Consider the following 15,203-nt stretch of genomic DNA (forward strand, 5'->3'; position numbering starts at 1 on the left):
TTTGCCATTTAGACTAGAGGCAGAGCAAAGTGTAATATAAAATATAATGTAACACATGATATCAAAAGCAGAGGTGCAGCATTTTACTGTTTGGGAACGCGTGAAACAGAAAAGACAATTTTCCTAGAACCTCGAGCAGAACTTTCTATAAAATAACCCAAGTTTTAAGAAGCCCACCTGGACCATCTTAATGCCCATCGTTGAATTCATTAGTACCCTTCTTCACCCACCGACACCTTTTTTCCTGTGGTCGCGTTTGGCCCGTGGGTGCCAAGTCCCCCGAGTCATTGAGTGGTCGAGTCTAGCCGAGCAGCTCTGGGCGCAATAAACTGCGGCCACGTTTTTTTTCCCTTGTAGCGGCCAATCACATCGGCACAGGCTGGGTTTGGTTGGTGGGGTGCAAGTTCATTATTTTCTCTCAGGCGGTCTCAATATTTCTCTCCATCATGACTTGATGTAACATTGTATGAGGCGCAGTAAACACTCCAGCGAGTTGTCTACCCGGTTTATAAAGTCACCAAGTCAAGATGTGTTTTCGACACTAACACTTTCCACTTTTATTCAACTGAGCTCAGTCCCAACTTCATCAGATAATAAACAATGGACCGTCAGGATAAATTACGTCCCATCCCCTTCCTTTAAACAGCTGTATGCTACACTAATAGCCTCTCATGAATGATTGTAGTATGAATATTTTTGGCAGGAATGCACAATATTTTGGTCATCATATCTCTGTTAGCCAATAATTACTATCACATTTGTTATTGGGATTGGGCTGGTATTATAATGATCAATGTCACGCTGATATGATGAATAATTATGAGCCACAATTTGTTGATGGAAACACATAAATGACGGAAATCTTTGTGAGAAGCAGACTGAAGGTTTTGTTATTCGAAGCTTTGATTTGTGTCACTATGAAGGTACTTGGGAGTGTGTTGAAACCGCATGTTCAGATTTATCGTGGGAGGCCAGAGTGTGGGGCCAGCTGGCTGGAGGTCACTGGCTTCAGTCGGAACGCTTGGAGCTTTGGATTGATGCCCATAGTGCAGGGAAGCTGAAGCTGGACAGCAGGGGGACTGATCACCTTTGTGATGGGGAAGGGCCCAATGAACCGGGGTTTCAACCTGCACGACTTGACGAGAAGGCAGAGGTTCCGGGTGGAGAGCCACACCTTCTGTCCTGGGAAGAAGTTGGGCGCAGGAGTCTGGTGGCGGTCTGCCTGTCGTCGGTACCTGCAGAGCAGGGTGGAGCCGGCTCTTCTCCCGTCCTGATGACAACGACGGACGAACCTTCCAGGTGATGTTGCCGTAGGGGGTGAGTGGCACAGTCAGGAGGCGGAGTAGTGGCACGGTACTCACTAAAAGCCTCTTCCAGGTCGGAATATTCTGGTAGGACTTTGGACAGATCTGTGATGTTTATGGAACAAGAGGGGGGTAACGCTAAGGGGTGCTGAGCAGTCCTAGGGTTGTTGGCATGACAATCGGGACTCCATCCAACAATGGAACCAGCGAGCCAGTCAATATGGGGGATGTGTTCCCTGGGCCGTGGGTGGCCCAAGATGTGGCGGGAATCAAGCAGATATAGTATCTTTTTGTGACGTTTTCCAGAAATGAGGAGGCTGACCGTGATGATATTCACCCTGGCAATAGTATGGCCGTCCAGGACAACTTTCAGAGGATAGGCGGTTATGCCCAACTGCTGGGCCAGCATGAAGTCAATAAAACTCTCATCTGCCTCAGAAACAATGAGCACAAAAAGCGAATGGGAATGATTCTGCCAGAGGAAGGAAGCTGGGAGTGATATGCGGGAGATGGACCGGAGGTTGGTATGGCTCACCAGTATTCTCCCACCTACTGGCAAGCCTGCTCTTTTACTGGACAGGTGGCAACAAAGTGGCCGGGCTGTCCACAGTAAAAGCAACTGTGAGTTAGAAGCCTCCTCTTACGCTTGGAACGGGTCAGCTTTGTCCTTCCGATCTGCATGGGCTCAGGTGAAGGCACCCTGTTGAGGGGATCCCGTTCCGGGACGGAGTCAGGAAGAATGGTGGAAGCAGGAACTTGGGAACACTGACGCATGCATGAATGACCGGCAGGCAGGGCTGAAACATATGCCGTCGGTAGGGACGCTCTCTTCTCCCTCCTTCGCTGGCGTAAACAATTGTCTATGTGGATGGCTGACGTGATGAGGGAGTCGAGATTGGTAGGGAGGTCCCGGGAGGCGAGCTCGTCTTTGATTATGTCGGACAGTCCGTGGTGGAACACATTGAACAGAGCGTCGGAGCTCCATCCGCTCTCGGCCGCCAGTGTGTGGAATTCAATGGCATAATCGGCCACACTACTCAGACCCTGTCGAAGATAAAGAAGCTCACGGGCCCTTTCCTTTTGGGATACCGGGTGGTCGAAAACCCTCCTCATCTCAGTAGTGAACAGGTGGTGACTCGAACATATTGGCGACTGCTTCTCCCACACGGTGCACGCCCAGGCGAGCGCTTTACCGGACAGGAGGGTGACGATGTAGGCGATGCGATAGCCATCGGAAGGGAAAGCTGACGGCTGGACCTCGAACACCAGCGAGCACTGGAAGAGGAAGTAGCGACAGGACCCTGGATCTCCTGCATAGCGCTCTGGGTGAGGCAAGTTGGGCACTCTGGCATCCAGTGTTTCTAGGTTAACCGGGAAACCAATGGGTGGAGAGGGAGCAATGGCTGGAGGAGTAGCCTGAATAGTTTGGGCTGAGTGGAGGTTTAGCGCCAGGCTCTGGATCTGCTCCATGAGAATTTGGAACGATTGGTCATGGCGCTCGGATAGGACCTGGAGCCCCTCGGTGATGCTGCTCAGCTGCTGCTCGTGTCGCCCGATGGTGATTCCTTGTTTGGAGAGCGCGATGCGGAGGTGGTCGGCGTCTGCTGGGTTCATCGCTGGGCCCGTTCGTGCTATCGGGGGCTCAGGATTTGGAGATGGGAAGCACCTTGCGAGGAAGGACGAAGGACAGAGGCTGATGGCAGAACTGGGTCTGCCGCCGTCCTCAACCTGTGTCCTCCTTCCTCGTCGTGTCGGGGACCTGCGGTCAGCTTTATACGGGGAGAGTTATGACGTCACAAAGACATCACATGATAATGCGGGGCGCGGGGAGATGCGGGAAATTCCCTTAATATGTTATAGTGGTGTAACGGAACGCAGTTAATCCGTGATCCGTACAGATTGCTCCCCCACAGTTCGGCGCGCGGATGAACCGCGGATCAATTGCAAAATTACACAATCATTGCGAAATACAGTGTTGCTGCCACTGTTACTTTTTAAAATAATAATTCCATAAATCTTGATGCAGAGTTGAAGATGCAGAGTGAAAAGAAGATAGACAAGACAGATGCGTGCTGTGTTTTACTCTGAAGCGCCATGATGCGTTCACAGTACGTTGCGCTATGTTGCGGCTATTTTACCACATTTTCGAGAAAATGAGCTGCTGTGTGTCGCCGCTATGCGTCTAGGCCTCCGCCATATTGGAGCGGTCAAGCGCCGCTAGTAAACAAATACAATGTGTATTGAGAGATGCAGACTTCTGTACAAAATCGACTGTAACTTGCTTAATTTTTCATGGAATTTAGTTTGTTATAAATAGGAGAAATCAAACATGATACTGGTTACTTATGGGAATTAAATTCAGTCACTGGGGACGGATCTTATCATATTTTTTCATTCACTACCATGTTTAAAGGAGAAAGGTATCATGCGTGCCTCACATTGTAGTTTAATTTAACAATTGAGGATTGTTTTATAAAAACTGTGATATCCGAACCGTGAGTTTTGTGATCCATTGCACCCACAATATGTTCGGGGTGCACCCCTAAAACATGTCTTCATGACGACTGAATTTCTGTGCCGCACACTATTTTATCTACCATTGTATGAGGTGCAGAAAGCTCTGCAGCTGTCACCAACAGAGTAGAGACACGGAGATAGAGGAGCAGCAGGTAAATTATATGAATATTCTGAGATCAGCAGTGTACTGTAAAAAGTAAAAAAAAAAATACAAGTGAATATACTGTACACTAGCAGTATAGTGAGAGAAATTATCCGTTGCACAAAAAACAGCCCTATAACAGCCCTATTTCCCTATAAATGGGAAAAACCGAACCTACGTCCTTGAGATCCCCTACACAAAAATCAGATACCAATATTCCAACAAAAGATGGATCTTACCCGGTAAAAACATGTTAGAGTATTCCCACATTCCAAACTCAAATGTTACATATAGTTATAATAAACTTTATTTTCTATGCGAGATGTCTGACAGGAATGTGTTTGATGCCTAAAAGGAAGAGAAATTGATTATTTTGTCATGAGCATAAATTCAGATCTTGAAGTTTAGGGTTCTGAAGTATGGCTCCATCCTTAGCCCTAACGGTATCAAGGCGTTGCCATTTTCTGATTTAATACTAACTACTACAAAGTATTAGATTCAAGTCTCCTGACAGGAGAGATGACTGAGCACTTTAGGGACATGTTTTTAGGGATTTGTGCTTTTAATAGGAAAAAAAGCCAAATAATAAAATGACTATAATAATAGAAAAAAACCTTTGCCTTTTTTTTTGCCCTTAGGGAGCACGAGGACTTGTCGGCAGTGTGTGTTTTCAGTCTTTCCGACATCAGTAAAGTGATGGACGGGGGTCCCTTCAAGGAGCTGAAGAAGACCTGTGAGAACTGGATCAACCCAGAGCCGGTCCCTACCCCACGGCCGGGCCAGGTACCAAACTCTGCCGCCAATAAACTGCGCTAACAGACACCGGGACCTCCTCTACTGCCACCTTGATAGCACAGATTCAATGTCTTGTATCACTTCTTCATTCAATGTATTTACCTTACCTCAAAGTAAAGCTTGCTTCGTATGTGACATTGCTTTTTGGAGCAAATGGACAACCAACGATTTATTTTCAAGCCTTGTGTTTGGAACGTCTGTGTGTCATGATGTGCCGTAGATAAAAAAAAAACAAAAAATTGGGGAGACCAAAAGTACCGAGGTTAACCGCCACGGGACACTGTGTGCCACTCCACCATCTATTGACCGACCATGTTGTTTTCCAACAGTGCCTGAACAACGCTCTGAAGGCGGAGGGGTTCGAGTCGTCCCTGAAGCTGCCCGACAAGGTGCTGTCCTTCACCCGGGACCACCCGCTCATGGAGAACAGTGTGACCGCAGCGCCCCTGCTGGTCAGGAGGGCAGTGACGTACACCAAGATGGCCGTGACCCTCACAGGGGCCGAGCCGAGGGCGGCGGTGCTCCACCTGGGTACAGGTGAGGGTGATGGAGAGATGAAGGAAGAGAGAGGGGGAGAGACGGATGGGGGAGAAAGGAGGCCTTATCATGGAAAGGATACTTGTGTTGAGCTGGTGGGTGAAAGAGCGCAGTGTGTCTACGGTGGAAAACATGCACATGGAGTGGAGTCTAAATCATACAAAAGAAAATCATGCTTTAAGGGCTTACTCATACTTATACTTTGTCTTACTTATACATGTAGGATACATGTAACTACATACTCCCACCAGAAAATGACATCACTCATGGATGCAAGCATTTAACAAAACATGAAAAAGAAAGGAGGGAGACCTAAAGAGGATGGAAAGTGTGATTGACTGTGTGTGCGCTTGTGCGTGTGTTTATGTGCGTGCGTGCATGTGTATGTGATGCAGATCACGGGGAGCTCCACCGTGTGGCCGTAGTGGGCCACAACACCACCTTACTGCAGGAGATCCCACTGTTCCCAGCCGAGGAGCCCATCACCAATATACTGCTGCACAAGGTACAGCACTCAAACCTTGACAAACTGAAGGTTCTTCTTCATTTTTTTTTTTTTAGCTTTTAACACACACACACACACACACTCTTTTAACTTTCTGTATCTGCCCCTCCCTCCCCTTCGGTGTCTCCCCCAGGGTGAGGCTCTGGTCAGCACCTCTCTCTCCCTCGCCCGTGTCCAGGCTGAAGGCTGCTCTCTGTACACCAGCTGCGAGGTGTGCGCCCGGGCCCGAGGGCTTGGTTGCGTGTGGGGCCCCAAGGAAGGGGCCTGCGTGCCCACCGTGGCCGAGTGAGTTACAGATGAGCACCAGTGTGTTATGCACACATACTTTATAATAAAACCAAGTCAATTAGATATGAGTAACTTGAAGACATTTGCACACTCATAAGTCTCCAGGTGGGTAGCCAAAATATCAAAATAGATCTGTGTCCCTCTAAATATCACTCTCTCTCTCTCTTTCTCTCCCCCTCCCCCAGGCTAGCTCCAGGTGACATGGTGGAGGACGCCCTCAGAAGATGCGAGAGCAGAGAGGGTGAGTGTTGTCAGCGCCCCTGCTTCATCACGGTGACCAAGCCGGCAGCCAATCCCCTCGTCCGATTTTATCGCCCCGGCTTCGTCGCTGTACTGAGGGAGGGCCTCTGTGCTTCCTCTCACTCTCTGTCCCCCCGCTCCCCTCCTCCCCCTCCCCCACCCCCCTCGCCCCCCTGCAGAGCGCTGCTCGCCGTCCGTCAGGGAGCTGCGCGTCTCGCTGGGGCTGCGTCTCCTGCTGCCCTGCGTCCAGGTGTCGCCGTGGCCCTGCAGCTGGCAGCACCCTCCGCACCGGCACACCCGGCAGCACCACTCCGACCTGGTGGTGACCGTCTCTGAGGAGAGCCTGGGCACCTACGTCTGTTTGTGTCAGGTGCGCTGCGAGAGCGACGCGGAATTTCTCTTGCACAATTTTTTTTTTTTTATATGAGGATCTTATGCATAGAAGCATCTTTCGTCACACTAATGGAGGGGAAAACAGTCATAGGTTAATTATAACGTCACAAATAATCTGGAAGCAATCTCTAAGTATATGCTGTTCAGTAAAAGTAATGGGAGGTGGGAAGTGCAGATGTAGACATCTGACGTTAAGTCCTCCTCGGTATTTGGATCCAAACATGTGGGTTTGATGATAAGCACAACGAGAGGTAAAACGAATCATTAAAAGTGCATGAGTGGAGCAAGATTAAGGTAGAAATAACAAGCTTTTCATTCCTGAAGCCGGAAGGGTCCAGCTTGTTTCACATGTTGGACTCAAAAACTGTATCTGCAATGGAAAAAGTGGTATCAATGCATCCCTGTTCAGAAAACTCTGTTCTTATTTTATTGGTATATTTTGTGTCATAAACACATGTATATACATTTGTGTGTGTATGTATATGTATATATATATATATATATATATATATATTTAACACTTCAGATCTTTACACTGTTCTGTTCTGTCACAACTGGGACTAGCTATCTATATTTATTTCATTGATATGGAACAAACATGTTTATCATGGTCTGTGTGATGGGGAGGGAGAGCACACACTAGAGGTACCAACCATTCTTCTCCCTCTTCACTCGCTCCCCTACTTTCTTTTCTGTGCTTCAGGAGTCGGCTCCGGGCTTGAGAGAGCCCTCCTCCTGCCACAGAGCCGCCTATCAGCTGACGCTGGAAGACCCCAGCGCCGGAGGAAACGTGGGGACGGGCGGAGGCCGCCAGGTTCTGGCCTTATACATCCTCTGCTTCGGCGGGGGCATCCTGACGGGATCGCTGTTGTGCTTACTCAACCGTCGGCGCGGGATGGGCCGCCAGGGCCGCCACCTGCCCGACCATTCGCTGTCGTCAGAGAAGGGGCGGGACTTATTGGGTTCCTCAGCCACGCCCCAGTCTCCCAGCAGCGCCAGCCTGCTCTCCGAGGCTTTCCCACTGACGGACAAACGCAACGGGACGGCGATGACCACCGCCACCACCACCACGTCGCTGATCGCCAGCCAGGGCAACGGAGGTCACAACGTCAACAGCTACACCGGCAATCTGATGAATCTGAGCAGCAACCCTGTCAACGGCCACGGCAAAGCCATCTACTCCAACTCCAGCTGCAACACCAGCAGCACAGGGCTGAAGCTCTCCGCCGAGATATTAGCAGCAGACATGCTGGACGGAAGGACAGGGGAGAGGGAGAGGGGGAGTTTAGAGGGCGGGGAGAGAGAGGCAGGCGAGGGGGACGAGGAGGACGAGGGACTCGGGGAGGGGTTAGCGGAGAGCATGAAAGGACTGGAAGAGGAGATGGCGAGCTTCCCCATCTTCAAGTCGTCAGCTCCGCTGGCCCAATGCGAGGAGAATTCGATATGAAGGAACATTCTTTTACTGACTGTACCACAGAAAAACGATGGGTAAATGTATGAGTGGGTACCGCTTTGCACTTCCAAAACCAATCAAACTGAAAATGTACTGGGAGGCAAGCAAGATGGCTGCCACCAAACGGCTGCCCCCAGGAGCTGTGAGACGAGGAGGGTACTATAAAGAGAAATGTATGATATATGAGAAGTTTATACCCAAGCATGTAAAACTACATGTGTGTATGCTCGTATAAATCATTGACGACGGAATAAATTAAGGAAATCTTAGAGGAAAAATAGTGACACAAAGGAACCCCACTGAGAGAACCTTGAGAGGTTCTATTGTCGTCATCGTTACTCCAGATGAGAGCGCAGGCTTAAATTGTAAAACGCATTGTGGACGCCGACAGGCCAGAACTGTTTCTGACGTCTGTTGACGTGGAACGTGGAGTCTGCCCGCGGTCATTCAGAGATCCTAAGAAGAGCAGAAGTCAAAACATTGAGACCTGTAAACAAAGATGGAGCGTCTGCATTCGTAGACCTGGGAAAAAAAAGAAAAGAAAAAAAAAGCCATATTCTTTTTCTCCTCATTCCCTGTTGTTGTCGTTGTTGTCCTGTTGCCCCAGTTGGACTGCAAGGGACAAAGTAGCACTTTGATTTTTCTACCACCTCTCTCTCTCTCTCTCTCTCTCTCTCTCTCTCTCTCCCTCTTTGTCCTCGTTGTTCTCTCTATGTCCCTCTTTCACCTGGACGCAATCTGAATATCCCAGCTCCGCGGACCCACCAGTGTCGAGGTCAGAGCCACACATTGCCCCCGGCAACCTGTGTTAATCCTGGCCCTGACACAGCGCAAGGGGCCGATGCACGAAAGATGTATCGTCTGCAATATAGCGAGAATGAAGTTCGAACTTTGTGATGGACTACAACCATCAAGATCTGGCGGGGAAAGCCATCGGAGTCGGCCATGAAGGTCATGGCGGTGGCAGAGTCCCAATGATGAGTGACGCCGTTCCGTCCAACCGAAATCAGGGCGGGAACCTCACGTAGCACTGCATGCAAAGGCAAAGATGCATCCAGCATCACCGTTTGTGCAAATGTGAATTCCGATGAAGATTTTTCGTCTGCCTCACGGACAGACACAGTTTTTACCTCCGTGCTGTACAACACACAAAAATATCGAAATAATGTCTTGTATTGCTTTTGTCATGTCGTTTTGTAATAAAAAAGCCTGAAAATGCTTCTGTAAACACAGCATCGCTGTCCCATAGGAAAAATATGAAAACCCAGCGAGGCTTCAGGTTAGATCACTGCTGACACGCCGGAGGAGGGAAAGGTGTCTTTTGTGTGTGCATGTGTGTATGTTTGTGAGTTAAATTATGATACAACAAAGTACTATGCTCACGCTCACTCGTATGTTTTATACAACTGATGTCAATGTAAGAGCTTATACCACTGCCACAGGAAGGACCATTTTATACACCTAGTGTATAACCACAACTATTTTAATTGTATTGGTTTTTTTTTTTAAACAGTACAATTGTTTTTTGTGTGCAGGTGAATAGGTGTCACTACTTTGAAGTCTGTCGATCTCACATTGCAAAATAACCCCTTGGGTTTGGGTCCTGGAGTAAACCCAGAGGTGAGGCCACAACACACACCACATGGGAGCTGTTGGAAACAACACTAACAATGGCACCTACAGTCGCCCACAATATCTAATGACTTTCCCAGCCATTATATTTTCATAGTTTTATGTTAAAATGACATGGCAAGAGCAATGTAATGAAAAGTTTTCTTCATTATGTTTCACCAAAGTGGATGATGAGAGAGGCAGAAGGCTATTTATGAACGAGGAAAAAAAATGAACTAAAATCAACTGAAATAAACGGCTAACACCAAAATTGTTGATGTTTATGTTATGTGTGAAACACTGGAGTCATTGTTGAAACATTCAATATGTGTATGGATGGTAGATATTTCTAAATGCAAATGTGGTGCGAACGTTGAAGTCTTTGTTGTTGTACTGTTAACAGCTCCTGACCTTCCCCTTTATCTGTCATTATTATTATATTAAGATCCTGTATATATGTATGACCTGAACTTGGGGTCCGAGGCAAAGCCCTCTAGTTTCGTCCTGACTGGCTTCCCTGGCGCGTGTGCGCACCCTGCTGAAACAAAATTTGAATGTACCCATCAGACTATCAGCTGTGACCTGCCGCTATAAAAGCACTAGCAACTCTGTATTGTATTAACGCAGAATGACAACCCCCGTTGTTGTAGCCTCAACATTTCAGATACCGGGCCACAAGTGGCTGACCGAGAATCGGGCGCTGTTTTGTCATCTCCTGTGCCTGAGAAATGGCACCCAAGGAACTTGGTGTGGCAGTTTTGGCTGCCCAATGCTAAACGAGTGGCGTTTTCAGGGCCACCCCGACACAGAGACACAGGCAATGTAATGAAAAGTGACAGTTTTATTGCACCGGTTTTAAAGTACAAGTTTTATTGTACCGGTTTTAAAGTACCAGTTTTATTGTAGAGAGTGGGCAAGGTGGAACAAGCCTGGATCAGATGGACAACATCTCAGGTCCTCTCCTGTTTGTGTGTGTGTGTATGGGGATGGGGTTTTTACCTGTCACTCATTGATTACTGTCATGAGCAACAGCCGCCCTGATCTGGCCCAATTACCTAGACACAAGACAGGTGTGGCTGCTTAAAACACACCATTCCCACACTACATCTGGGTATTTGCCATGGTTTGTCCACCAGTAACTGGACCAGCTCAGAAAAACAGGCTGCCCACATGCACTATGGGGCTACTAGAACGAGGCACACTCCCCGCTCTCATTGTCGTCAGCAGGCAGTCTATGAGGTGGATCCGTGGGAACACATAGCAAGGGCCTGGGGGCGTGTGCAAAAGTATCCACTCCCACTGCGGTTTGCAGAGAAGGGAGAACCAGAACGGGTTGCCTGGTTGCCGCACTTCTCCAGAATGGCGCCATCTGTCTAACTATGTCCGGGTTCCGGCGCCATTAGTTCTCTGATGGTCCCCCGCAGGCTATCAAATCGGCCCCTACATTCTGTATTCCCGGAATGTAGAGTAATCTCAGGCTGCGGAGGTTGGCATTCACCCAGTGCCACCGTCTGCCTGCTGAGCGATGCAGGTTCACTGACCTCACTCGGCTCTGTCGGCTGATATAAGCCGCCGCCGATTGGTTTTCTATCCCGACTAGGACGTTGCGGTTCCTTAAAAAGGAGGAAAACTGTTGTAGCACCAGAAGGACTGTGTAGAGTTCCGACACATTGATGTGTTGGGATGGAGAATTTGGCATGCTCCTCCCCATCCCGTCAGAGACTCATCTATGAAGATAGGGGCGTTCCCAGGGGCGTTACCAGGGGCGTGCCAAGGAGCATAACACGGTTTCTCCCCAATGGTTCAGCTTGGCGGCGATCGTGGCTGGGACCATCAGCAAACATGCTCTGTGGCTCACAGAATCCACTTTGAGATGAATGTACCATCTCTGGATGCCATGAAAGCGTCCTGATGGGAGGCCTGACGAGGGGTCAGTGTGGATAGAGAGTCCAGATGAATGCCAAAGTAATCCACCCACTGTCTGGGAAGAGGAGTGCTCTTCTCCCAGTTGATAATGGGAGAGACTTGGGTGTGTGCTCTTGCTAACTCTGGGGAAGAAGAGAACACAAGAATATCGTCTAGATACCTGTAGAACAATATTCTCCTACCTCTCCATCGAAGTTGATTCAGTGCCCTCTCCACGCACTTTGAAAAGGTATGTTCTGGACTAACCGGGAATAACCGAACGGTATGCGCTGGTACTCTAGGTTATTCCCATAATGGTAAAGTGAAGAAACCGCTTGTGTGCCATTAGGATGGGTATTTGAAAACAAACCCTAACCCTAACCCTAACCCTAACTCCTGAGAGCGACTGAACCAGTCCCCTGGCATGATGTAACACAGCAAAACGCTGCGTAGTCAGCATGCGGAACGCTCTCTTTACAATCTTTCAGTACAATCAGTTTGTTGGGAGCTGGTGAGAATTGAAGAAGAATCCAGAATTGAACTCATTCCCCCTGTCTGTTTGGGAACCAAGAAGTAGTAGAAATATAGAAGTCAGTCGGGCTGTTCGCTAGTGCAATGACTGATATTGCCCTTCCTTAATAATGCTGCTATCTCCTCTGATAAGGCAGCCACTGCTGTGGGATTTGACCACAGGTGGCTTTGAGGGCATAGATCCAGTATGCTCCCGTTAGGAGAGGCGTTTAACTCACCGCCCCAGCATCGGAACTGATTCAATTCAACAGTTCAATGACCTATTGATGGAGAAATTGCACATAACTTGGTTTAAAAATGAAGAGCTGTTGAATCATTCATTACAAACAACTATAAGTTTGGGTGTATGCCCTCCCCGCCAATATCATCACCAGCTTCCACTACTATTTATGTTACTGTTGCTCAACTATTGCTTCAAAATAGTTTATAAAAGGAAAACATATATATATAGTCAAATACATTACAAATATAAATACATATTTATTTATTTGTACCAACATTCATTTCTTTGAATTAAGAGGATTTCTTAGAAATCTAGCCCAAATTCTGTCCATTTGTCTACTTAGAGAATAGGGTTAGGGTTAGCTAACCCTAAAAACTATACTTATTATATTACATAATCAACATCTATTACTATTTACATTTAAATGCAGTGGCGTGGTGGTCTAGCACCAGGATGGAGGTGCAGTGCCAATTGCATCCAGCAGCGGGGTCAACTTCCCAGTTACAGACCATACTACTCCTCGCGGTGGAAGAGCTGGAGCGTCTGGGGGGTCAGCCCGGGAAACCGTCCTTGAGCCACAGAAATCAAAAGGTGAAATGCAAGGACCTCCTCCATGAGCACCCCAAGCTCCTCCTGCTCCTCCTGCTCCTCCGACTCCCTCCATCTCCCCTCCTGAGCCTGACAGAGAGACGTACAGAGAGCGAGAGCACAGTTGGGTAGTCATGGAAGCACTTCGTTTAGATTAGTTCCATGTGGAGGTAGCCAAACCAAAGAAGTTTCAATTCAGGTACCTCGTCCCCGAGGGAAGAGACCTCCATTGTGCTAGGGGAGGCTCTGGGTGGGTTCAGCTCTCCCTCTCCGCGTCCAGGTTCTTCATGTCCCTCCGGGTTCTGGTGAGGGTCAGCCAGCCGTGGCTCCAGGGGCACAGAGTTATTTTGGGCACCGGGCTCACTGGCTTGCTCATGCTCCTCCACCTGGAGAAGGAGTCGGGGGCACTGCTGGAGACCAGATCCATCAGGAGTGGCTGGAGAGGAGGGTGGTGGTGCCGGGGTCTCCTGAGAAATCCAGCCGTCATGGAAAAATATGTAAACATATTACATGAATTCCGCACATAGCCCCGCCCATCTGTTGCCGCAGCTACCAGGGGGCATCATGCAATGACTTTGATAACTGTAATGTGCTAAAACTCTAAATTTCAGTCGATAGAGCTTAGTATTAACACAAAGTATTGCATGCAGTATAAAGACTAAATCAATTGCGAAACTGGACTGTATGTAGTTTGTTCTGAGTTTAGCATTAACATTCGACTATCCAAATAAAGTGCAACCAAATATGTTTCACATCTTTCACAGTGGATTCACAAACATCTTAAAGTTACACGCTCGCACAGATTCTATATACTGTACCTGTCTACGAGTGCAAGGCCCGAAAGACATTATAACTTGCGTTCAAAAGAGCCCAAGCTCTGTCACTTTTCCAGGCGTAAATGACAAGATGCGTAACCGCAACAAACTGAACTGTATGTGAAAGGCGTGTGAACCGCAAATGAAACTTTGACAGCTACAATCCTATGACGTCATAATGCAACGTCATTCATAGCAACGGTAGAATGACATTGGTAGTGTGTGTGTGTGTGGGTGTGTGGGTGTGTGTGGGTGTGGGCGTGGGCATGTGTGCATGTGTATGATTTGATGGTTGTGTGTTACCTAAACAAAATAAAAATTTAAAAAATCAACTTCTACCTTCTCTCCGGTACGCACTCGACTTGATGGCGAAATTACGAAGTTGGACTATTTATTTTAAAATGACCCAAACATTACTATCAAAAATACAAATATTGAGAACTCATGGCAGGAAATATCAAGAGAAGATTTGGTTGGACATCACAGAATGTGAATTGTAAAGGAGTGTTAAAGGCTTTTCACACAAAGTATTGGATTTTGTGTACATTCTTTTTGGCAGAATATCAGTGTTTGCTATAAGTTAGCCAGTACTTTTCAGACAAAGGAGTGTGTGGTGTTCTTGTAGTAAGCTATGGACACAGTTGTAGGTCATCCACTGTGAAGTATCTTTGCACTTTATCTTAACAATTATTATGATCTCAAAATGTCATTCCTTTCTGGACAAATGCAGAGAGGAGAGTAACTCTTTTTCTAGGTGGGAAATGAGTGTCATGCTCGCAGAAATAATATTTCAAAGATGGACATAAAACTAGTGGACTGCAGCTTGTCTACACTAATCAAAAATGAAGCGAGTCCCAAATTGGGTGTGTAAAAACAGCAAGGCTTTTGTTGTGCGGGGTTATGAAGCAGAGATCAACTACTGTGTATAGGGTTCTGGTGACAGAGCTCAGGGCCAGTCTTCCTGTGGTTGACATCGCACCCTTTTGTGGCTGACTTATTCAGAGCACAAAGGAAGTAGATGTAAAGATCTGGTAAACGCCAACATGCACAGCCGAACAACAGCAAAGTGAAATTAATTTGATTCGGTTGCTGTATCGTCAAATTCCTTTTGCTCGGACACATGAGCCGGACTTGTGTTCAAGTTCCCAACACTACTTTACTCAATACGCATGGCCTCTTCTTCTACACAGTAGAAACGCAATGACGTCATGCAGTGCTGTATTTGAGTACAAGCCCGTCACATGAGACGTAATGTGCTTGAAAAATACTCACTTACTAAAAAGACCCCCATTCCACGATAAATGATGCGCAGCTTTCAAAGCTAGTTCTGTCAGATAATTTGACGGCGCCACAAGC

The 15,203-nt window shown here is 47.6% G+C and overlaps 1 protein-coding gene across 1 annotated transcript in view; it reads left to right on the forward strand.

The window, feature by feature from the left end:
* sema4f (sema domain, immunoglobulin domain (Ig), transmembrane domain (TM) and short cytoplasmic domain, (semaphorin) 4F) overlaps positions 1-10,003 on the forward strand; it is a 49,530-nt gene extending 39,527 nt beyond the window's left edge. Inside the window, exons 9-15 of the mRNA XM_080022864.1 lie at positions 4,602-4,746; positions 5,088-5,295; positions 5,691-5,800; positions 5,934-6,085; positions 6,274-6,329; positions 6,508-6,698; positions 7,425-10,003. Coding sequence (XP_079878990.1) covers positions 4,602-4,746; positions 5,088-5,295; positions 5,691-5,800; positions 5,934-6,085; positions 6,274-6,329; positions 6,508-6,698; positions 7,425-8,168 — 1,606 coding nt within the window. The 3' untranslated portion in view covers positions 8,169-10,003. The remainder of the gene's footprint in view (positions 1-4,601; positions 4,747-5,087; positions 5,296-5,690; positions 5,801-5,933; positions 6,086-6,273; positions 6,330-6,507; positions 6,699-7,424) is intronic.
* Positions 10,004-15,203: the final 5,200 nt, after the last annotated feature.

The sequence above is a fragment of the Zeus faber genome (assembly GCF_960531495.2).
Source record: "Zeus faber genome assembly, chromosome: 22".
Classification (NCBI taxonomy): domain Eukaryota; kingdom Metazoa; phylum Chordata; class Actinopteri; order Zeiformes; family Zeidae; genus Zeus; species Zeus faber.